We start from the raw sequence: 24522 nt of genomic DNA, 5'->3' as shown, positions 1-24522 counted from the left end.
GTTTGCTTGGCACTTGCAGTGCAGTCGCTCGACTTTTTATTTAAATCTTATTGTTTTAGAAGATGGATATGTTTATCCTGTGGCAAAGTGATACAATTTCTCTAAACCAGCACAAAGGCCAGACTAGACAGCCGCTGCACGCAGACGAACTGCGGTGGAGGAGAGTTCAGCTTCGTTCACTGTACAGCTGCACTCACAGAGACTGTGTGATTACTCCCTGTGCTCTGACAAAGAAGTAAATATACTCTTCCTTTCAAACGACTGCTTTCAAATTCCACAGTGACAAAAATGTGACCCCATGAATGGTACTGAAGGATGTGCAGTCTGCCTTTTACACAAACGAAAGCTGTTGACAATACAGGAAAGATGATTTAACAATTGGCCCTAAAGCGTAACACTATGAACACGACACTTTGAACTGGTTATGAAACAGTTTCAATTTAATACTGAAGCTTCTTTGTGACCTACACAAGACCACCAGCGAGAAGATTGGCTGTTCAGTTATCCTTAATGCGGTGCCACCGGGTCAGATTACGCACAAAATCAGACGGAATCATGCAGGTTCATCAGATACTGCTTCAGCTCAGACTCCAGCAGGCCTCCGGCAGCAAACAGCCGCCGTCCACTTTCACCGCCGCCTGCACCAGAAAAGAAGAAAACTACTATACTATTGAAGCAAATAATGCGTTTTTTACTTTTATATGTGAGTTAAAGGCTGTAGAACAAAAACAAAAAAAAGCATGTTATTTCATTGTAGTCGGACTTTCATGGAAACACTTGATTCATGGCTCCCCAGAGGATGAACCTCACTGATTTTGATGACTATAGTGCCACTTTTAGGGCAAACTTTATGTTTTAACATTTTTTTGCATCGATGCTTTTTAGTCACCACACACACACACACGTGGTCATATACTACAGGTTAACTATTGTGTGTGTGTGTTTGTGTGTGTGTGTGTGTGTGTGTGCGTGTAGGTGCGTGTTTGTGTGTGTGTGTGTGTGTGTGTGTGTGTGTGTGTGTGTGTGTGTGTGTGTGTGTCTGTCTGTGTGTGTGTGTGTGTTTGTTTGTGACATAATTGCTGACCAGATGTTAGAAGGAGTGGTCCATCGACTTTGCAAAGGGGAAGTTAGTCATGATGTTCTGGCTGCAGTCATACAGTCAGTGAAACTTGATCCACGGATAAACAAAATGTTTGCACAGCTTTTTGATATCTGGTGAGGACTCAAGTCACCTAAGCAACAAAATGGGGGCAAAGCGTTGTTAATGTAACGAGGTAAAACAGTTAATGCGGCTGAGGAGTGCTGCTCAGCCATATTTCTTATTTATATGCTCGATGGTTTGTATGTCTGCCTGTCTGTGTTTGTAAGAGCGCTGCAGTCAGTTTCTCTTGTGGTTGGAGGGAGGGTGTCACGACACTTCATACAGTAGCTCTGAAGCGTCACGCCAGGAAGTGAACCGGGCAGAAGCCTGAAGCGGCGTTCAGCAGGGCTCAAACCACTGATGACACAGACAGAAGAGCTACACAGCTGACACAGCGCTTCATGGGTGAGTTTAATTAAACATTTTTGCAAGACTTTATCCAAGATGTGTGCTTTTTATTTCCTGTTTTAAAGGGTAGCTAATGGCTTCTAGGTCTTTCTAAAGCGCTTGGTGTGTGAAGCACGCTCTCTACAGATATGCAAGTCTGTCAGGTTGTAGTTCATGTTCTGTTTTTGTTTTAATGGACCAATCCTTGGATCCGGAGAGCTGTTTTGCTTGTAAAATAGGTTATTTAAAAAAAATTTAAAAAAATAACATAAGACCATCTAAAGTGTTCCCATAGGAAGTATCACTCATAATACAGATCCATGCACATCACTTTGGCAGGCTAACTGGGAAGCGAGACGTAAGTGTGACGTAAGCGTCCTGTCAGCCCAATCCACAGACAGACTGGAAAGCCTTGATCCATACGGTTAATAACTTCAAAACAAATACAGCGGGATATTTGTGTGATTCAAACAGCGGCCTGTATGCAGATGGTGCTTCTCTAAATGCGACAAGAATTGACTTCAAGTGTAAAAAATGTGGGAGATCTGTTAGTGTGTAGTGACACATTTATTAGAATACAATCATATCTAACAAAAACGCTTCTACGGTATAAACACAAACACAACAGGCCTATTCTGCCACAATATGACTGGATAATCACTACTGAATGGGGATCGGCTTTGGACCTCCGATTATTTTATATCTTTGCACACATTTATCATACTGCATTATATATATTGATGTCACGAAATATCCTTTTTTGATGAAGATTTTGCCGCGCCCTATACTGAAGTGTCCCTCACGGCAGCTTGTTTGTTGCCATGCTAAACTATAGTGGTGGGAGCACTGGGGTCACAGTTGTGTGTTGATCTGTTTTGGTTTATATGGAGCCATGTGAAGCCAGTTAGAGTCCAGCGATGTGTGTTTCAGTGGGGATCGTTCTGTTGCTGTGTCTTTTAAAAATGGAAACCATATGTTTTGTGGCTGAGGCCTTTTTTTAACTACATGTGAATGTTAAGTGGTAAACTGTATGTAGGGTTGGATTCAACTCATTAAACTCTGCTGCGCCAATATAAAGGAGTTGATTAAGTCGTAAAGCCCAGTAGGCTACAATTCAAATGAGTATGAGCGTGCAAGTTACTCTTTAAGTTTGGGAACAGTGCGTAAGAAAATAATCCAAGCTCTCAAGTCCACTTACTGTGTGACATAGTGTGAGACATCCGTCGCCCTGCATCTGAGACCCCTCACAATGTTCTCACAAAAAAACAATGCGCTGTCTGATTTGGTTTGCCTTTCTTTTTATCTAGTTTTGCACCTTCTACGGCATGTTTTCTCAATGTGAACATGGAGAAGTCGAGGGGAATGACGTATTTCATTGAGGCAGGGTTCTTCACGCATCCTCCGGCTGAATCAGAGTCTGTTCGATGACAGCAATGCCATGGCCAAGTCACAATAACAACGTATGTCTCTATGATGGCCTAGTGTGACCTAGTGGCCATCTTACAAGGCAAAAAATACTGTGTGTGCCACACATACAGGTAGGAAAAGAGAGGAGGAAGTAGAGAGGGAGTAATAAAAGAAAACAGTGGCAGGCAAGGTGGAGCAGGGGGATTAATGGCAAGGAAAGAAAACAAAAGAGAAACTGAGTCCAGTTCCATCAGCAGGGCTCCGTCACTTCTAACGGTTTGTCACTCTGAGGTTCATGCGTTGATGATTACTTACTGTATTTTACCATTTCTGTTTGTAAGAAAAAATGCTAGACAGATTTGGCAAAATGCTAACGAGTCTAACGGCTGTTAGTGGACTGTTGTTAGAGGTTTGAGATTTTCAACGAGCAGCGACAGAATGGAGAGTGGACACCAGCAGGAGAACACCAGGGAATGCACTCACTGCCAGCTTTCTTGCTGACAAACACAAAGTTGTGGTTTCATACTGGACAGATGGCTCACTGTTACAGGAACCAGTGGTCCTTCCTGCAAATCTTCAAAGTGGGGCTCATACTGTATATAGACGCTGTAATCTGAGCTGAATCCTCACTGAACATGTTTACCTTTGTTAGTTTGATCATAGGTGATGTGTGATGCCAAAGCAGTCCCTGTGGGTAACCAGCAAACTTGCCAGTCATTGCAGTAACACACTCATCAGTTAAATTCTAACACAAATAAAGCCTGAGGTACTTTTGCAGCATCGATATGCTGCAAAAAACAATTTTAAGTTTTAAAGTCAAAAATTGCTGGTTGAGGCTTTGTTTCCGCTTTCGATCTGAATTATCACCACTTCAGTTTACTTGACTTAAAAGAAAAGAAGAAGCTGTAAAGCCCAAATACGGGCCAGCAATTTTTTTCCAAATATGGAATTGTTTATTTGATCTTGAAAAAGAAACCGACAGACCGATCAACCCCGTCCAGTTCAACATTTTTAACAAGACTTTATCCAAGACGTGTGCTTTTTATTTCCTGTTTTAAAGGGTAGCTAATGGCTTCTAGGTCTTCTGAAGCACTTGCTGCGTGAGGCACGCTCTCTACAGATATCCTGTTTGTTTTTTATGAACCAATTCTTGGATCCGGAGAGAGAAGCTACAGACAACCACAAAAGCTCGGTAGACATGTCAGTGCTGAACAAGGTTTTACTTTACACTTGTTTAGTTGACTCCTGATAGCGTCATAAATCCTCACAAGATACCCCACATTGGCTTCTGAGGCACCTCAATCAATTTCACCATCAATGCCTTCTTAACAAACATAATGAGGCTTAAAAAAAAATGGACATGACAGACATGAGAGGACTTTTTTTCCTACTTTGGTGTTTCTATCAAGTAGTTGTGGTTGAATCACGCTAAAAAGATGCTCAAATTTCAAAGTAGCAATGGATTACATGAATAAAACTCTATCTCTATGAATAAATGTTCTCCCTTCCCTCCCACAACGATCGTCATTCCGTTGCTTTATGGCGCCTGCTGACAGCCATGAACAACCATTCTGTTAAAAGTTGCTGTAAAAAGGACTGTATTCTATCTGACGCAGTCTCTGTTGACCCTTAATGCCAAACCTGGCGATTCAGCTCAGCAGGAGCAGCAAGAGAAACTGCTCTTTATGTGGTTTCCAAGTCTAACTTTAGTGTGACACCTCACACTAAAGTTAGACTTGGAAACCTTAGAGGCCTTGCAATCAAAATAAGACTTTGCGCAGCTGTGTTGTTCTTTGTAATTTAACAGAGGTCCACTCACATTGTGCACAAAAAACGGAGTCTCTATTATGGTTTGAAGAGAAAAAAAGAAGCTGTCACACCATCACACGTACGCACACAGTGAGCACAATGTCAAACTGGGTCAATTAAACAAACGAACTGGACTCGCTGTTGTTTTCTTCACAACTGGCAGTCTGCTAGGGATTCAGTATAAGACCACTGGTCTGCCAGAGGAATACAAAAGCTTGTTGGATGCATATAAGGAAATATAAGCAAATGTGTTTGTATCACCTGTCATTCAAAGTGCTTAACATGAGACAGAAAGGCAATAACACAAAATATACAAAAAAAAAAACATAAGGCTATATATAAATACATATATAATAACAGGATTTAGATGGATAAAATAAAATAATAATATAAAACTGAATATGATGGAATTGATACAATTACAGTGTGGTGCAGGACTGCAATAAGTCCGTTGAATCATTTTATTTGACTTGGAAGAACTGATTTGATGGGATACCTACCTGTCTATCTACCTACCTGTCTATCTACCTAGCTGTGCACTCATTGCTCTTCCCAAGCTTATTAACAGCTGTGAGCACCGACAATAGCCATGTCCGTTGTTTCTATTCCTAATGGTTTTGAGGGAGTATCTTTGGAGGGAGGCCTGAAGGGACTGGCTGTCAGTGCTGCTGACTTAGTGACTTTCTCAACACAGTCTCACCCCTAACTCGTCAAATACCGACACTTGGTTTTGCACGTGTCAGAGACGGCGTGTTTCTACTGGTTTCATGCATAGTGTCTTTTCAAAATAAACTGCATTAAATACACTCCGTCAGTGTGCAGACAAACGGAAACACTGTATAGAAACTAAAATAATAGGTCATGGTCAAGAAAAGTAAAAAAAATGTTGTTCCAAAAAACTCCTCATTGGGCAAATGGAGGAAACGGTTTGTTGTCATAGACGTCATTTATACAGAATCTACTGCAGCAGAGCGGAAAGGCCCGAACACAAAAAAAGGGGAAGGTAAGAGGGCCTTCAACCTGTGCACTTTCATGTGAAGGTAAGAGGGCCTTCAACCTGTGCACTTTCATGTAATTATTCTGAATGAGGCCTGATTACAGGAGGCCGAATTTCACCACATTGTAAAGTACATCATTTCGTAGGCTGTGCAGTTGGTCGTATCCTCATTTTGGATGTACCAGATGTTGGTGGGCATATTAATCTTCTATTATTATTATCTATATCTATTTTATACATCCTCTAAAGGTTAGAACCTGAGGATAAATTTGAGATAAAGCTCAGCGGTTTGTATCAAGTTGTTCTAGTCATAGAGCAGAATTGACCAGGAGGGCTTAAAGAGACAGGCGCTAAAATGGAGCATTTCCGTTGTTTTTTGAAAATTAAAGCATGTGAACCCGTTCCAGTAGAAACACAAAACACAAGTATGAACCTAAAAATGAGCACGATATGTCTCCTTCAAGACCTTGAAGACGAGAATTCGTGCCTGAGAGCAGCAGGTTAATTGAGAGAAAATACTCTATCTCACTGTGGGAAGTTCACAGCTGTGCTTCCCACAATAGAGGCCGACATTTGGGCAGACAGTTGACATCTGTGTGGCCACCAGAATACCTTTGAAGGTGCTACATTTAATTCTCCCCCTAACGCAGCGTCCTGATAACTGAGTAACGTGGCAATGTCACAATGGGGCTTGGTTCATATGTGCAGCAAAAAGTTAGGTGACAACTTGTTTTCATGGGGTTTTTTTGGTCATTTTATACTCAAAACTGGTAAATCTCAACAAAGCCTGAGGCAGGCATCAGACACAAATCCCGTCTGTCTGGTGTTTTTTCAACTCAAGGACACAAACATTTTATTTTCCAGTGGACATAAGAGTCCACGATGGTGCTCCAATCACGTCAGCTGTCCGTCATTGCCACGGTAATTCCTCAGCAAGGTTCATTTACAGGAAATGTGTTCTCATTCTCGACCCTGTGTCGGGGGGGGGGGGGGGGGGGGGGGGGGGGGGGAGTCTCTTCCTGCCTCTGATTCACTCTCTCTGCCTGTTTACAGATCTCTCTCTAATTTACCGTCCGAAGATTCTTCTTATCTTTGTGGTTTTTATTTCAGACAGATTTTTTAATCTTTGTAGTGTGTGTGTGTGTGTGTGTGTGTGTGTGTGTGTGTGTGTATGTGTGTGTGTATGTGTGTGTGTGTTTGTGTGTTAGACTTGGAAACCTTAGAGGTCTTGCAATCAAAATAAGACTTTGCGCAGCTGTGTTGTTCTTTGTAATTTAACAGAGGTCCACTCACATTGTGCACAAAAAACGGAGTCTCTATTATGGTTTGAAGAGAAAAAAAGAAGCTGTCACACCATCACACGTACGCACACAGTGAGCACAATGTCAAACTGGGTCAATTAAACAAACGAACTGGACTCGCTGTTGTCTTCTTCACAACTGGCAGTCTGCTAGGGATTCAGTATAAGACCACTGGTCTGCCAGAGGAATACAAAAGCTTGTTGGATGCATATAAGGAAATATAAGCAAATGTGTTTGTATCACCTGTCATTCAAAGTGCTTAACATGAGACAGAAAGGCAATAACACAAAATATACAAAAAAAAAACATAAGGCTATATATAAATACATATATAATAACAGGATTTAGATGGATAAAATAAAATTATAATATAAAACTGAATATGATGGAATTGATACAATTACAGTGTGGTGCAGGACTGCAATAAGTCCGTTGAATCATTTTATTTGACTTGGAAGAACTGATTTGATGGGATACCTACCTGTCTATCTACCTACCTGTCTATCTACCTACCTGTCTATCTACCTAGCTGTGCACTCATTGCTCTTCCAAGCTTATTAACAGCTGTGAGCACCGACAATAGCCATGTCCGTTGTTTCTATTCCTAATGGTTTTGAGGGAGTATCTTTGGAGGGAGGCCTGAAGGGACTGGCTGTCAGTGCTGCTGACTTAGTGACTTTCTCAACACAGTCTCACCCCTAACTCGTCAAATACCGACACTTGGTTTTGCACGTGTCAGCGACGGCGTGTTTCTACTCATTTCATGCATAGTGTCTTTTCAAAATAAACTCCCGTGTTAACAGAAATTTGCAGTACTCATTTCAGATCCCCTGCAGCCTAACGCAGGTGCGTTTTAGGTCATGTTTGCAACCATGTCAATATAAGTGTGTGTGTGTGTGTGTGTGTGTGTGTGTGTGTGTGCAGGTGCTTGTGTGTGTGCAGGTGCGTGTGTTTGTGTGTGTGTGTGTGTGTGTGCAGGTGCGTGTGTGCAGGACCCCTGTATTGTTCCACTCTTAAAGGATGGAAAGTCCCCCGGCATCTTTCTCAGGTCCGCTGTGTCCGACTGTGTGAGGCATGCGCGTGTAGTGGTGTGGGTTGTATCCGGCAGCCAATCACATACTAGCTCTGAGGAAACAGGAAGGAACATGCTGCAGCCATGTCGACCAATGAGAAGTCGGGGCTTAAGGAGGAGGCCCCTTCAGGAAACCACTGGCAGAGTATCGGGGGTTCAGACCTCCAACAGACTTCCTTCAGACATCAGACCAACACGACTCATTGTTCTAACTTCCCGTCCTAAACTACTTCATTTAATTTATTTCCAATCACTACTCATATTTACTTCAATCTTTTCTTGCATGTATCTGTATTCTTGCTAGTTTTTTCCAAATCTTGCCGGTCTACCCCCTCCAATCTTGAATCTGCATCTCTATCCGCTCTGCCGTCTGTCCGACCCTGCACCTGTCCTCCGTCGCTCCACGCGTTTAAAAAGTATGGTGGTAAATTGCGCCGTGCTGCCGCCGCCATGTCCACCGCCATGTCCACTCCATCCATAAGGAAGAAGAAGTCGATTGCGCGGAGCTGCAAGCCGAGCGTCAGGATGTGTATTCGAGAACAGAGGGATGTCATGTAAGTTCCATCTTCACTCTCACACTTTGTGTTGTTGACTTCATCTTTTGCTGTTGGTCTCGTCTCTGACGCGCGCTCGTTGTTACTTTATGTATCGATGTATTCCCAGAGGTTGTCCTTAACTGCCAGCTCTAAGACCTGTTTGTTGTTTGGTTTCTTTCTGTATCTGGGATAGCTTCTGGTTTCAGAAATTTGGCATTTAGTGGTTCTTTGTTATCAATATGGTGTGCTTTGCAAAACCACTCTGGAAGTTTACGTCAGCTGTATTGGTAATTGTTTGATTTGGTAAAGTTTCTTCCTCTTTACAAAAGGTCAATGAAGCAACTGAAGGATTTCCTGTCTTGACCTGTTGATTGGAATGTGAAACCTGTGAATTTTAATTTCAGATTCTCCTCAAACTAAAGTTATCTTTCAATCTTTTCACATTCCTATTTTATCCTCTTGTGTGCAGATGCTGTTGACCTAAATAGTTCATGGTTGCTGTTTCTATCTTTGCACCTCTCAGTCTACAGTATTGAGAACCAGATAAGCCTTTTAGGAAGTCGGGTGGTCAGAAGTAAACACGTACACATTTTCTCACAGCGCATCTGAAATAGTGGCATGCTGACATCTTTCACCGGACGTGAAACTTTGCTCAAAACAGTACCGTGCGATTGTCCATTTCAAGTAGGCTGAAGAGCAGTGCCTACGCCGCAGCAGCAACAGGGATACATACTGCATTAAATACACTCCGTCAGTGTGCAGACAAACGGAAACACTGTATAGAAACTAAAATACTAGGTCATGGTCAAGAAAAGTAAAAAAAAATGTTGTTCCAAAAAACTCCTCATTGGGCAAATGGAGGAAACGGTTTGTTGTCATAGACGTCATTTATACAGAATCTACTGCAGCAGAGCGGAAAGGCCCGAACACAAAAAAAGGGGAAGGTAAGAGGGCCTTCAACCTGTGCACTTTCATGTAATTATTCTGAATGAGGCCTGATTACAGGAAGCCGAATTTCACCACATTGTAAAGTGAGAGAAAATACTCTATCTCACTGTGGGAAGTTCACAGCTGTGCTTCCCACAATAGAGGCAGACATTTGGGCAGACAGTTGACATCTGTGTGGCCACCAGAATACCTTTGAAGGTGCTACATTTAATTCTCCCCCTAACGCAGCGTCCTGATAACTGAGTAACGTGGCAATGTCACAATGGGGCTTGGTTCATATGTGCAGCAAAAAGTTAGGTGACAACTTGTTTTCATGGGTTTTTTTTGGTCATTTTATACTCAAAACTGGTAAATCTCAACAAAGCCTGAGGCAGGCATCATTACATTACATTACAGTCATTTAGCAGATGCTTTTATCCAAAGCGACTTACAATTCAGTATCTATCTACACACCGTAGGCGCAGCTACGGGAGCAATTTTTGGGGTTAAGTGTCTTGTTCAAGGACGCATTGACATGAGACTAGTAGAGCAGGAGCCGGGGATCAAACCGACGACCCTCTGATTGAAAGGCGGCCCTGCTCTCCACTTAGCCACGGTCACCCCATCAGACACAAATCACTTTTTCAACTCAAGGACACAAACATTTTATTTTCCAGTGGAGATAAGAGTCCACGATGGTGCTCCAATCACGTCAGCTGTCCGTCATTGCCACGGTAATTCCTCAGCAAGTTTCATTTACAGGAAATGTGTTCTCATTCTCGACCCTGTGTCGGGGGGGGGGGTCTCTTCCTGCCTCTGATTCACTCTCTCTGCCTGTTTACAGATCTCTCTCTAATTTACCGTCCGAAGATTCTTCTTATCTTTGTGGTTTTTATTTCAGACAGATTTTTTAATCTTTGTACAGTGTGTGTGTGTGTGCGTGCGTGCTGAAAGGAAATCTTACCGTACTGGAAGTGTGAAGTGTTCCTGTGGAGTAGAATTGCCCATATTTGGATACAGGTAGTGATGATGCGTATGGGAAGCTACTGGTACTTCAGATTTCAATAAGCCCAGTGCTGCAGGTGTGTGTGTGCGTGTGTGTGTGTGTGTGTGTGTGTGTGTGTGTGTGTGTGTGGGTCACTTCACAAAACACTGTGGGTCACTTCACTTTATTAACGGTTCTCGGAATTCATTTAGTGAAACAGCGCCGGCAGCGTACAAACTAAAGATATTTGCATATAAAGTCCAACACCAAAATCACAATTTTGGTCGATAGAAAGAAAAATGTATGGAGTTCTTTTGATTCTTCCAAAACTTTGCTGGCACTGATGGGCGCAAAATCTGTGTCTGTTTGTTGATGTTATGTTTCTCAACCCACGTCGTCCATATCACTCATAACCACAGGTTCTGTCGCAGCGGTGGTGTCAATCATCCATCTGGATGAATAAACCAAAGTGAAATAGCAAACACTCCAGAGTTCAGATAAACTTCTGTAAACCTCCAAACTCCTTAGTTTCTATTCATGTGTTCAACGTGCCAGTGACCGTGTGAAGCTGAGCAGCAGTGGAGGAACCGTTGTGGTCGGCCGTCGAGGGGGAACAGGAAGAAAATGCACGCTCTGTGTGGCGGTTTCAGTTTCCTGGGCAGGAGTTTGTACTGCGTGCGCTGCTGCTCGGACAGTGGTTTACCTGCGACCTTCAGATCTGCTCGGGGGGGGGGGGGGGGGGGGGGGGGATTGTATGTTTTGCGCGTGTTGATTCGGGGAGGCGGTGGGTGCTCGAAGATCAGCACTGAGCTTTAAGCACACACTTTGCTCTTTGCGAAAGGGAATTGGTTAACCACACACACACACACACACACACACACACACACACACACCTGGCAGCTGTGTGTCATACCATCACAGATGTTAAACTTCAATAGATTCCCATAAGAAATTAGACCTTACACACAATTACACCTATTTCATGTACACACAGTTGGGAGATCACTCCACTTCAGAGCTTTCAGCCATATCACGCAGACTTAATGGTGATGGATCAGCTGGTTGCCGATTCTGAATCTATAAAAAACCCTTGAAACATGTGTGTGCTGATGTTTCCCGAACACTTTAGCAGCTACAATCTTTCTCTGAGTCTTTAAAATGTCGTGTTTTTATGAGTTTTGTATGCTGTACTTCCAAAAAAAATGCTAAAATCAGTCAAAATCGATTTATGGTTAAAGATGGAAATAATAAAATATCTATAGTTACATGCAAAATCTTTGTCAATGGAACGAAATGGGATTTTCCGTAGAGGTAGTGCATTGATCACAGGCCTACAGACGTTAACTTCCATTTACACACAACATCATAATAGTTTAAGCATTCACTTAGGCCATGCAGTGTGTTAGCATACCATTATTGAATTGGAGTAAATTTAAGAGCAGCAGATACAGAAATAATGTTTCTGGTCTCAAAACACAGATATTCTTGCAGTGTGATAGAGTGAAAACTACGCATTTTGTTTGGCCCATGACTCCCTATGACTTTATGTATATGGCCCACCTTTATAGACGGTGTTTAATGAGGCTACTCTCTTCACCTAATATGGATGTAAACACCCATAAATTAAGGCCTAAAGTTAGAACTTAAACCTCATAGTGATTGTTTCATTTTAAATCAAATGTCCTGCAGTGTACGTCCTGCTACTCATACAGTGCACTGTATCTTTATATGTTACAATGAGATAATACAGGCTTAAATGTATGTCTTGCACCCCCCCCCCCCCCCCCCCCCCCCCAACCATTGTCATGCTGTCTTTGGGAAAAACTCAAACAGTAATACTGTCCTGCGATCTGATTCATCAGGGGTTTTCCATCACACAACTGTGCAAGTTTCTATTTCAGTTTTTCTGGTCAGTCAACTGTTCCAAGGCGGCCTTCCTTCTTCTTTGTAAGAGACAACGGATTTGTCACATTCTTAGAAAAAGCTTTTTTCAAAACACAACATCACTGGTTTGTAAAGTGTTTTGTGGTCTCTGAAGGGACTTCCAGACTCCGTAGCCTCCCAGAGAGGGTTTTAGGGATGGGGGGACATGTCAGAACTTGAGGTTTCTGTAGTCTAGCAGCTTCCTTGATCTCGTCAGAAAAGCCCAGGAGATCCTCTCGTGTTGGTCAGAGTCCCACCCCCTCACCTGCACGTCATTACCGACAAGCTGCCGTCTAAGCTTGTTATTACATTTAGTCAGTAGTCGATCTGGCCGTCTGCTCTACAGCCACTTCACAGAATTTAAAAATCCCAAAAATGAACGCCGCTTTGAAATCCCTGTTGAACCCAGACATTGTTTTACGTCTGTGTCTGTATCTGTGTGTCCAGGGAGGAAATGTGGTTGAATGGGTCCGGTATGTGCTTCCCTTCCTGACAAACAGCTGCTCTCTGATTAGCATCTCTGGCTCACAAACTTCAGTTCAGGATGGAGAACTTAAAGAAAATTAAAAAAAAAAAAATTGTGTGGTGAGAGGGTTGAAAGCCTTAACGTACTTTTACACTCTTCAAATAAAACACCAACAAACCAGACTGTAGTTTAGATCAGTGGTTTTCAACCTGGGGGTCCCGACCCCCAATGGGTCGCGAGATAATGCGAGATGAATTACAATATTTAAGACAGATGAATGGTTTTCACATTGCATCGCCTGTTTGTGTGAATAAAACACCCAACAAAATCTATTCTGGAGGGTCTCGACCACCAACCTGATCATTCTGAGAAAAGTAAATGCACCAACGTTGCACATGTTGCCAGAAAATTACATTTGTATTATTATTTTATTATTAATTGATAATATTATTATTCAGATCAAAGATAAAAAATACTATGAGAAAATGCAAAATATACATAAAATACAAAATATTTTTAGTAAAAAGTCAGGAGAGAACGGAGTCATAGTTCAAAAATATCAAATGTTATTATTTATTATTATTATAAACTATTAAGACTTTTACAACAATATTATCGTAAAAGAATAGAGTATTATATAGATCATAATTGCAACGTAATTGTAATATTATTAGTTTCTTCTCAAATATTGATATTCTTACAAATTTCAGATTTTTCGTTTTAAATAGTGACTCTGACAACAATAGGCTGTCATTCAAAAAATGATCAGTTGAAGCACTGAAAGGGATTGAAGTGTAAGACCCAAAAGCAGTTGAAGTTTATTTGCCCCAAAGCATTCGTAATTTGAATTTAAAGAAAGACACTGACATTACAGTTGAACAGTAACAGTACAGTAACAGTAACAGATAGCGTGTGCACTGTAAACAGTGGCAGTTGTTATGTAAGCAGTAACAGCAGTTGAGATGTCATGACTGTAACTGTGACTCCTTCAGATGTCTCTCATCTATTTACCTGACCACATCTCTCTCTCTCTCTCTGTTGATGGAACAGTTGCTGAGACGTAGACTTTTTTCGGCCACTTCCTATAGAAAACATGGAAGTGCGCGGTCAGACTGCTATCATGTTGCTTCACTGGCACTCCAGGAAATCCTTGTATCGATGATAAGCAGCTGGTGACCTTTGACCTCCCTCAGACTGAAATGAAGTTTACTTAACTTTAGATTATCTGTGTGTATGTGTGTGTGTTGTGGCCTGCGTTCGCTGGTTATCAGTAAGCAACCCACATGATAGCCTCTGTACGTCTTCTTGAAGTCCACACACACACACACACACACACACACACACACACACACACACACACACAGTTCACTCACGGGTCAAAAACAAGCAGCAGCCCCACCCCTGTGATTTATTAAGTCTTTCTGTTCTCACTCCCTCTCTCTGTACACATTCACACTCCCATGTTTCTTATTTCTTTCTCCCTCTATTTTAATTCTCCAAGCATGACGCGACATTGCACGTTTTGCCAACAACTCAAAATGAGAGTCCTCGGTGGGAGTCTTTGGAGCAGGGTGTAAGACCGGTGACGTCGCTCGTTTACTGGCCAGACTTGGCGAATATAAGCGGTCTGAAAATGATTTGATGATTGAGAAAAGCCACTGGTTGCACAATTCCATTGAAAAAAGTTTGTTTTGCTCAGAAATGCTGTTTCAAATGTTGATGTGGCTTTTGTGCTTCTTCACGGTTGGGGGAATTTGCAAACTGTAACAGACTGTTTGTTTAAAGAGAGATCGAATGACTTTTTGTGTGTACAGCCAAGCGCGACAACATGGATGCTTTTGAGGACGGACCGTCCACAAGTGTTCGCTGTTATCCCCATCTGTGCGAGTCATCGTGTCTCATCCCTGTTACGACAGCAGGCTCTTCGCTGATTGGTGCACGCCTAAACTGACTTTGACATGAAGAATCACTGGAGTGCAGTCGTATCACGTGTCAGCCTGCCAGTCGCTGCATGTCAAGGTCACTGCACACATGAAACAGGTGTGGAGAAGGCAGATGTGTTTCAGTACACGGAGGAGCCAAAGAACCGTCCCTGCAGGTTTTTATCTCACTGAAAGGGAGTGGAATTTGGCAAGAAATCCGGGAATTTGTGGAGTTCCTCATTCCTAGGTTTCACACACACACACACACACACACACACACACACAGACCACTCCCTCTGAGGCCGGTAGATGCTGTTGATAAATTGGAAGTAACACATAAACACATTAGAGGATGACAAACTTTACTTGAGATGTTTATTTTGACTACTGCTCTCTCTCTCTCACACACACACACACACACACACACACACACACCTAATACTGAAGCTTTGAACACATGATGTGTTTCCTGTCTTAACTAAATGTGTGTGTGTGTGTGTGTGTGTGTGTGTGTCTGTGTGTGTATGTGTGTGTATGTGTGCGTGGGTGGGTGTATACGTAAGTACACTATCTCAGTTTGAGTGTGTTCATATGCAAGGGAGGGCGAGAGAGATGGAAATCAACAAAGGCAGAGAGAGAGAGAGCGAGAGAGAGAGAGAGAGAGAGAGAGAGAGAGAGAGAGAGAGAGACGGAAAAAGCATCAGAGAGTGAAATGAAAAAGAGAGCGTGATCAGATGAGGCAGAAAACCAGACAGACAGTTCCCTCACAGTTTTGGGGTTTTTGATGAGACGCAGCAGTGAAGGACAAAAAGGAGCCCGCTTTGTCTCTCATGGACCTATGCCAGCGATAGCGTCCACAGTGTTAGCCTCCACAGTGAGCCTGTTGAGGGAGAGCGCTGCCATTCAGAGCATCAGCAGGAGGCTCAACAGGAGGTAGGCAACACCTGAGCAGGTCACGCCTGCACATGGCGGTGTAAGTAGATGACTTTCATGAGAACAAATTATTTTGAGATTGAGAGAAGAAAAAAAAGATGATCCCTTGTAATGAATACCTTGTTATGTATTTTTTCCCATTTTTATTACGGGACAATAGAAAAGCTCCTGCTTCAATTTAGTGTTCATGATAAGCATAGTGTTTTGTGTTGTGAGAGACATTGTGTGGGCACGCTCGTAGCGTATGTCGCATTGTGAGAATGTGGTCCTAAACGTCAAAGCAGTTTGGGTTTGGTCTTGCCAGTCGTTAGATGTGATCTAAGGTCTGGGACTTTACAACCAGAGGTTTCACCAACTTTCACTCTTCCATGTGGGACATTCCAAAATAATGGTGTACAAGGGGCCTGTAAGGATGAATACAGCACTTTGCCATTTATAGCATCATATCATCGGTATATTGAAACCACTTTACCAATGACACGTTTCTATTTTGATGCGCATTTTGAAGTATCGCATCAGAGGAGCCGTACATAAACGTCACAATTCGATAAGACTTCCTCAGTTGCAATTGCTTGAGTTTGTTTTTGACTTTGTCAAAAAAGAGTGGATGAGCTAAATGGATCGTGGAAAGGACTTCAGACGTTAGCGAACATTTAAGACACAAGACCGATCAGCTGTTTCCACTGTCTGCGTCTTCCCCACTATTTATTGATGTTGTATTAATCTCTGGTAAACATGAAACATGGCCAATTCTAGCCGACATGACAGAACAATAACAACGTACCTAATTGTTTCCGATTCGCAACCTTCTGACAAAAGTACGCAGCCTTGTTTATTCCCCCAAAAACCAGTTGATGGTAAAGCATTTATTTTTTTGTGACATTTTAAAAGTTTGCTTAAAATTCTCTTGACAGTTGATTGGAAACACAACTATTGTCAAATAGGGCATACTTTAAGGTTTTTACTTCTTTCTGATGAACAACTGAAATTATTTGAATAAAATGTATGTAGCTTAGCTGGGAAGGAAGCAGGTTTAGGGAACAGAGAGGTTGTGGGTTTGAATCCTCTGTGGAGCTTCAACTATCTTGTTTTTCTCATTTTATCCTGACGATTTTGTGCGACTCCTGAGCCGACTGCCTCAACTGGTAGATCTGTCACGCAGCGATTCAACAACAATAACAACCGCTCCTCTCTTTTTCCTCTCTGGCAGAACCATGTCGTCTCCAGAGATGTGCTGGCCGGTGCCGATGCCGGCCATCGGTGCTCAGAACCTCCTCACCATGCCGGGAGGAGTTTCCACTTCGGGATATCTCCACAAGAAGGGAGGCAGCCAGTTCAGCCTCATGAAATGTGAGTTCACAATAACAAGATCAAGTGTGGGTGGGCAGAATAAGCAGACTGCGCTTTAACCCCAGATTACCTCAATGACCGTTGCCTGTTTTACAGGGCCGCTGAGGTACATCATCATCCACAAAGGCTGCATGTACTACTTTAAGAGCAGTACCTCTCCTGCACCACAGGGGGCGTTCTCTCTCAACGGCTACAACAGGTCAGTGCATATCCGCATTCAGTAATGTTGTTTTTCAGCATACTTCCAGACTCCCAGTTTGTTATCAACCACCTGTGTAAGTGGTTACCGCTGTCTTCCTGTATACGAGTGAATTCATATTAAATGAACTTGGCTTGAGTTTCAGGCATGAGCTAATGGGTGTGTTTGCGTTTCAATGTAAAGCATTTGTACAGGGCTTTTATCCTGAAGCCCTTTACACATTTGTCTGAGCATTTCGCTTTCATCCTCTTCCACAGAGTGATGAGAGCATCAGAGGAGACGACGTCCAGCAATGTGTTTCCCTTCAAGATCGTCCACTTCAGTAAGAAACACAGGACGTGGTTTTTCTCTGCAGCCAGCGAGGACGAGAGGAGGGTGAGAACAACCACGCGCCTACTCTGCACTTTACAAATATATGTATTGACGTCCTTGTGAGAATACTTTTAAACTGCCACAGTAGCTTTTATGCCTTGAGTTATATAAGTGTCTGATAGCCATATGTGAGCCATTATTGGCTCACAGAGTGTACAGTGGCAAAGGTCACTCACTGTCCTCTCATCTGCTAAAAGTCTTCACACTCTGTGTTGTTGTTGCTTTTACAGAAATGGATGCGATACCTGCGGAGGGAGATAGATCACTATAACGAGAGAAAAGAGTCCCACATTCCAAGGTAATGCACACTGTAGACTCTAAGTGTCACACTGTAGATATACAGAAGTTTTTTTATTTTTATTTTTTATTCATAACACATACTGTTATCAGGGACATTTCATAGCTTTTCATTATATTGAGTGCCTGTGCTGCTCAGGGAGCCTGATCTCGCAAGGATTTCTTGCATTGAATTATATGAGGATAAAATAAAAAGGTCTTCTTCCCTAAACTTAACTAAAATCATTTTATTCAAACGTTTGATAGAAATATGTTTTGTTTTAGTGGTGCAAGAAAACCTATTGTTATGGCACCATGATGCCAACTTCTTTGCATTTTATAATAGCCTGACCAGCATTCATGGCTGCATCTCATAAAGTAGTTCAACATTCATTTAAATAACAATGCAATAAAAAAGAAGCATAAATGTTTTTGGATGACATGTGAGCTTTTGGCTAGCTTGCAAACTAACACAATATACATTTAAATTGCAAAAATAACGAAAATGACAATCATAATGTTGGAAGCTTGGCTAACTGGCTACCTCGAAGACTAGCTTTTAGAAATGAGGGCTCGTTTGAAGGAGCAGATGGGCTATGTGTTAGATATAGACGTCATTTATTTATTCAATATCATGAACCTACAGCCAATAAAATCCACTTTCAACTGGATGTTCAAACCTTTTTCTGAATATCACGTTTTCATGATAACTTCTTCTTCTTTGTTGTCACAGTGACTCAGATTCAGACACCGACAGCTTCTATGGCACGATTGAGAAGCCCCTGGATATTAAACACCACGTCGATAACGCGGCAGATGGTGAGAGCATGTGAATGACTACATACAGTGACTCACACGTTGCACTTGTGTGTCGTTACACTGTGGTATCTGTTCTTTCTGTGTGTAGAATACGGAGATGACGATGATGACGATGAGGAGGACTATCTGGAGCCAGACAGTGACTGTTCGTCGACATCGGCAGGTGAGCCACCCAGCACGCACACACACACACACACACACACACACACACACACACACACACACACACTGCTCTAGCTGACTGTAATGAGGTCAAAGGTCCCATCCGGACACAGAGACCCCTCAGTGTTTTTGTTATCATACGAACGTGGAGTGAAAGGGACAAATAGAGGAAAAACAACTGTGTTGAAGGAAGCGGGGACAATAATGGGAAATGCTACTAGAAGTACAGTTATAATGGTGTTTGTAATTTCCTGTATGTGTGTGTGTGTATGTATATATGTGTGTGTGTGTGTGTGTGTGTGTGTGTGTGTGTGTGTGTGTGTGTGTGTGTGTGTGTGTGTGTTTTAAACACATCCAGGAACAAAAACTAAGAAACCAGCCTGATTTCTTTTTTTTTTTTACATTTTTAGGTCGACCCACGGGGCCACCCCCCTCCTACCCCCCTCCCCCGGTGCCGGTATCATTTCATCTCCGTCAAGACTCCAGTCCAGGTTTCCACAAGACCCCACCTCCTCCCATCCCGCCGCTACACAGAATCCCAACCAGCCCGCTCCCCAAAAAGCCCCCGTCTTGTTTCCCCCCTCCCTCCATACTGAAGGACCCTCACAAAGGCCCGCCTCCTCCACTCCCCTTCGCCCCCCACCTGCACAAGTCTGTGTCTCCCACCCCCCCGCTTCCTCCTCCCCCCAACGCAAAGAGAGCCCTCCAGTGCGACAAGAGAGACTGGAGGCCTATGCCGGCCGTGACGGTCCAGTCCCCCGCCACTCTGCTTATCCGTGACCAATTAGAGACCAGGATGGTCTTAAATGGTCCCGCCCACTGTTCCCTTAATGCTGAAGGTAGCAAATCAGTGGGCAACAACCACCACGGGCCGATGAGCAACTACCGCAGCAAGCCGAGCCTACCTCCTCAGTATAACATGGGAGGGTCCTCCCTCAAGCCTGTGATGTCAGACTCCCTGTCCCTCAGCAAGATGTCCTTCAGTCACCCACCACTGCCTGGCCACCCTCCGCTCTCTCCTCTACTTAAACCTGGACTTCACAACAAGCCAGTGCCACCCAAACCTCCTCCGCCAACAGTCAAACCCCCGCTGCCTGCAGCCAAGTCCAAGCCACCGGGGACCCCGTTGCAGTAAGTTGGACTCAAACGCACAAACAACATTCAACACAGAATTCTTTAGGGCGCAATCATGTAAAAGACAAAGGTCAATCAGGTTGAAGCTACCACACTAAGGTGCATTTCCCCCCCAGAAGAGCATCTCCAGACGGCCAGAGCTTCCGTTCGTCGGGAGACGAGGTGTCCGCAGAGTTCAGGAGGAAGCGAGACAAACACAGCAGAGGAGAGGAGTCCGACGAAGACTACGAGAACGTAAGTGATGTCACAACTGATATTGACCTGCAGGCCGCACAGTCACTGCGCATGTAGATGCTTTAAGCCTCCTGCAGACTACAAGACTAGAAGAGAGTTGAAGTGCTGCTCACACCACAAGACATTTTTTTTGGTTGACATGAGGGGGAGCACAAACAACATAACTGACCGGGTGTACTGATTACAACTCCATCACCAACATCAGCCCTCCAATGAACACATTGTGTTTAACCAGGTGTTTCTATCCGCAGGTGCAGCTGCCAGACTCCGTGTTCATTGATACGACCGAAACCAGCTTCATAGAAAAGTAAGACAGATACACTTTTTTTCTTGTAGGTTAGAGGTTGAACCCTTCAGCAGGCCACAGCCCTGCTGCTTTGCAGAGCATTTCTGCCATCTAGTGCTCTGTTTCATTTTATTGCCGTGGTCTTTATTTTTCGCAGCAGATATGCCGTAACATTAGTCTCTGCGTTGTTCAGTCGTTACTCATTTGCAGCATTAGTTCACCACAGTTCATACCAATAATGTGAGTGTTTCTATTGATTACCTGTAACCTGAGATGATGTTTGCACACGCAGGTTGTTCAGAGAGAGCCCCATCCCTCCAGAGGACGGACTGTACTGCATCCGAAACTCAGGAACCAAAACATCAAGGGTAATGTTATAAAAATGATTATATTATATTATATTATTATAATACAAAATTAACTAGTCTTATTGTACTCAAATGATAATAATAATAGGATAAGTAACAAGCTATGGATAGCACTTCTCTCAACCAAGTACCCTATGTGAGCATTTTTATGTTATAGTCATTTTTATAGTCTACTGACTAATGAAGGGGAATGCAGGTGTAAGACAAAATGGGCATTATGCAATAATTCAATATTTGAAGTAGTCATACAGTTTATATGAAAGGTCATTACAGGTAAACAGAAACAGGACATCTTATGTTCTGATATCTTATATCTTAATAACTAAAGTCTGTGTTACTAATTAAAGGACATTTAAGTCAAAACATCACCTGATCCTCGCAACTAATACAATCTCTCTGGTGTGTTTCCCAGGTGCTGGTGGTGTGGGATGTCAGTATAGGCAAAGCCAGGAACTACCGACTGTTTGAAGAGGTGAGAAGCCCGTCGTTGTATTCAATCAATTATGATCATTTCTGTGCAGAGATTAGGCAGAGCGACGGCGTATCATTTGCAATATTGAAGTCCTTTGTTCGCTGTTGGTGTTTTTGCCAGGAGGACTGTATGTATCTGGACAACGAAGTGAGCTTCCCCACTCTGTCCGCTGTGATCGAACACTACTACAGCCACCCTCTTCCTCACCACGGCTCGCTCTGCCTGCAGAAGCCCTACACAAAGACGCTGAGATGCTGATCAACACAGTCAAACCGAAGAGGAACGGAGAGTCGGGGCCTTCTCTGACATCCATCTCCGTCGACCAACGGCGTGTGGAGATAAACTCAATCACACGAATGAAGTAACTGTCACAGTAAATCAGAGCAGATCATGCCTCACACTGTTCAGTGGAAAAGACCTGCTGTTGCGCCAGAATATGCCATAAAGCTTCATGTTTAACAGCAACCACAGTAACCTTTCTAGAATTCTATATATTGAAGTAATTATTAGAATTATTTACCTTACTTTTAACACACACAAGTCTCTTGTCTTAACACAGCGAGCCATCCCAATCCTCTTCTGTGTCTCAGTTACTGTAAATACTGCTCTGTTTCTGAAACCTGCTGCTTTATGCAAACTGAAGAATCAGTGTCATCGGGAAAGCGTGTAACGATAGTGATGAAGCACAATCCACCAGCCAGTGTTGTATATTTGGTCCTCAAAGGGGCGCTGTGACGCCATATGGCAAACAAAAAAGAAAAGAAAATTCCTCCAGCTTCATGTGGGATGTGGGTTTCAACCAATCAGCATTACTGTTGAATTCAGATGACAGTCAAAGACAAACTAACATTCAGAATCATCTATGTGTCTATGTATCTAAAATAGTATGTATATATATATATATATATATATATATATATATATATATATATATATATATATTAATCTAGAATAAAACTATTATCAATGAAACTATTATATAGAAAAATCCACACAAAAAGTAGAACATAGAACATAGTAATATATTACTCAACCAATAGGGGGAGCAAATTGAAACGGGAGGTTGAATCCACTGAAATAAACTTACAATCAAATCCATTTAGATGTTTGGAAAAGAAAGGAAAAGTGTCAATCATACTTACAAAAGATGTCACAGTGAAATTCCAACTTTGACTGCCGAATTCTAACCAGTCGACCTAATTCATTTTCAAAAGGATGTTGTTGATGTCCCCTCCTCTTCTGGGGGTTGTCACCTGTCCAATCCAAGTGTATCTCAGAGCTAACGGGAAATGTTTTAGTGAGTTGCTAAAATGCACAGCCGCAGGGTTCTTTTCATCGTTACTACGTGTGTTATTACGTGTGTTATTACGTGTGTTATTACGTGTGTTATTACGTGTGTTACTACGTGTGTTATTACGTGTGTTACTACGTGTGTTACTCTGAAACACAGGTCTTGAGACAGCGTGTTTTCATATGAAAGCCAGGCGCCGGGACATTGGCGCCGTGTGTTACAAGTAATGATGCTGTCGATATTGAATGTTTTTACCAGAACCCGGATGAGTAAATTCATTTAAAAGTCAAGTTACATTGTGCACACTGTGCAACACTCGTATTTACAATCTGGAATGACCGACAAGAAAGGAGTAGATTGTTCTGGAGGAAGGTCATCTTTGACCATGAGATTGTGAATGTTTGGACCTGACTGTACACAATGCATGGAGCATTTTTATTTATTGGAAGATTTGGATCAGAATTGAAAATATGCCAGTGTTGCCGCCTAATCTCTTTTAATTCTGTTCCCAAAGGAGAGTAGTTTCTAATGCAGAGGGTGCTTACATTATCTGGACCATTCCTCCTGACAATAATGTTCAGGCTGAATCCAACATGTCATAAAGAACTTTTTTTTTGTTGTTGTTATGTTTATTGTCAGCAGACCTCAAACTGACTTGTGGGTGCTACTGCCAACAACTGGACCGGTGTGGGACGGCAACGTCTTTATATGTTTCACAAATCTACAACAAGCCTGCCGTCCAGACTTCAGTTGTCTCTGTGTAATCAATGGGCAACACATATTTATTTACACATGCGCCAAGTCCAAAAACTGTAATTGCGATTTAAGGCTTGTAACGCTTCGATGTGTTGTACTTTCTCCTGCAAAGTCCTTGGAGGGTAGAAAACATCTCACCTATTAACGAGAAATGAAACCAGCTTATCAGTGGTGCAAATTGTCGGATTGATCATGAAGAAATTCATTGTCAACTGCTAAAACGTTGACATTCTGCAAATACAGTTTGCACAGCACTGACTTTAATGCTGTAAATCACTATATATTTATATGTAAATGCTGTAAGTACTGTAAAAAAAAAATGTAAATATATTGTTTTCTACAGAAATATATGTTGAGAGTGTATAAAGGATTACTCAGAGACTCTTGTTGTTTTGTCTTTTTTTAATTTGTGTATCTAAACTTTGAGATTTCAGATTAGTGAGTGTCCTGTAAAGTCACAGGTTTGAGCTTCATATTGCACATGGACTGATCTTAAGTAAGACACCACTAATAACTAGTCTCATGATAGATTATTTATTCTTTTATAGTTTATAATTATCCTTTTTTTTAATTAATCAATTGTTTATTTAATCCGTAATATGTCAGCACTTCAAAAAGAGTCTCCAAGCCCAAAGATATTCAATTTAATTTACAATCCTCACATTTAAGGGGATGAAACCAAACCAGTAAAGGTCAAATTTGGGATAGTGAAGGAAGGATGTGATTTCCAATAAGATACCGACACTCTAACCTATAAATGTAAATAACTCAGAGCGCTATCCGACACCAACTCTTGATCATATTAGAAGATGTTAGAAGTTTCCTACTTCATGCAGCGTAGTTCCAAAAGACCTCAGCCGTTTGTTTCTGCTCGAGTTGGGGTTCGACTCAAGGCTCTCAAGCGATGGATTCCGGTTGAAGGAGTCGGGAAACGGTGGTCCTCAGCTGGCCTCAGATGTCCTCCCACTGCGTCTGGCAACTGTCTTTGAAGTCGATA

General features: G+C 42.4%; 1 protein-coding gene across 4 annotated transcripts; it reads left to right on the top strand.

The window, feature by feature from the left end:
- The first annotated feature begins 1456 nt into the window (after positions 1-1456).
- sh3bp2 (SH3-domain binding protein 2) lies at positions 1457-23904 on the top strand. Of its 4 annotated transcripts, none has more exons than XM_068732476.1 (13): positions 1457-1546; positions 17017-17156; positions 17253-17355; positions 17613-17730; positions 17958-18025; positions 18737-18822; positions 18911-18985; positions 19395-20115; positions 20235-20352; positions 20604-20659; positions 20931-21006; positions 21419-21478; positions 21599-23904. In XM_068732476.1, exons 2-13 carry the CDS (start codon positions 17021-17023, stop codon positions 21734-21736), a joined length of 1755 nt encoding a protein of 584 aa, XP_068588577.1. In that variant the 5' UTR covers positions 1457-1546; positions 17017-17020; the 3' UTR covers positions 21737-23904. The 4 variants fall into 4 exon arrangements, with proteins under 4 accessions (XP_068588577.1, XP_068588576.1, XP_068588575.1 ...); XM_068732475.1 differs by lacking the exon at positions 1457-1546 and adding an exon at positions 8293-8668; XM_068732474.1 differs by lacking the exon at positions 1457-1546 and adding an exon at positions 15219-15806 and having other exon boundaries at positions 20238-20352.
- Positions 23905-24522: the final 618 nt, after the last annotated feature.

The sequence above is a fragment of the Cebidichthys violaceus genome, unplaced genomic scaffold (assembly GCF_023349555.1).
Source record: "Cebidichthys violaceus isolate CVI_PGR_0920_01 unplaced genomic scaffold, fCebVio1.0.p SCAF_59, whole genome shotgun sequence".
Taxonomy (NCBI): Eukaryota; Metazoa; Chordata; class Actinopteri; order Perciformes; family Stichaeidae; genus Cebidichthys; species Cebidichthys violaceus.
The sequence above is the reverse complement of the archived record's forward strand: the minus strand, read 5'-3'. Positions and strand labels throughout refer to the sequence as shown.

What these genes read in the sequence shown, in the direction of transcription:
- sh3bp2 (XM_068732473.1), top strand. Translation starts at nt 15,658, where the DNA reads ATGAGACGCAGCAGTGAAGGACAAAAAGGAGCCCGCTTTGTCTCTCAT. An exon ending in CGTCGATAACGCGGCAGATG is followed by an intron (nt 18,823 to 18,910) that starts GTGAGAGCATGT and finishes TTCTGTGTGTAG; the next exon opens with AATACGGAGATGACGATGAT. An exon ending in CAGGAACCAAAACATCAAGG is followed by an intron (nt 21,007 to 21,418) that starts GTAATGTTATAA and finishes TGTGTTTCCCAG; the next exon opens with GTGCTGGTGGTGTGGGATGT.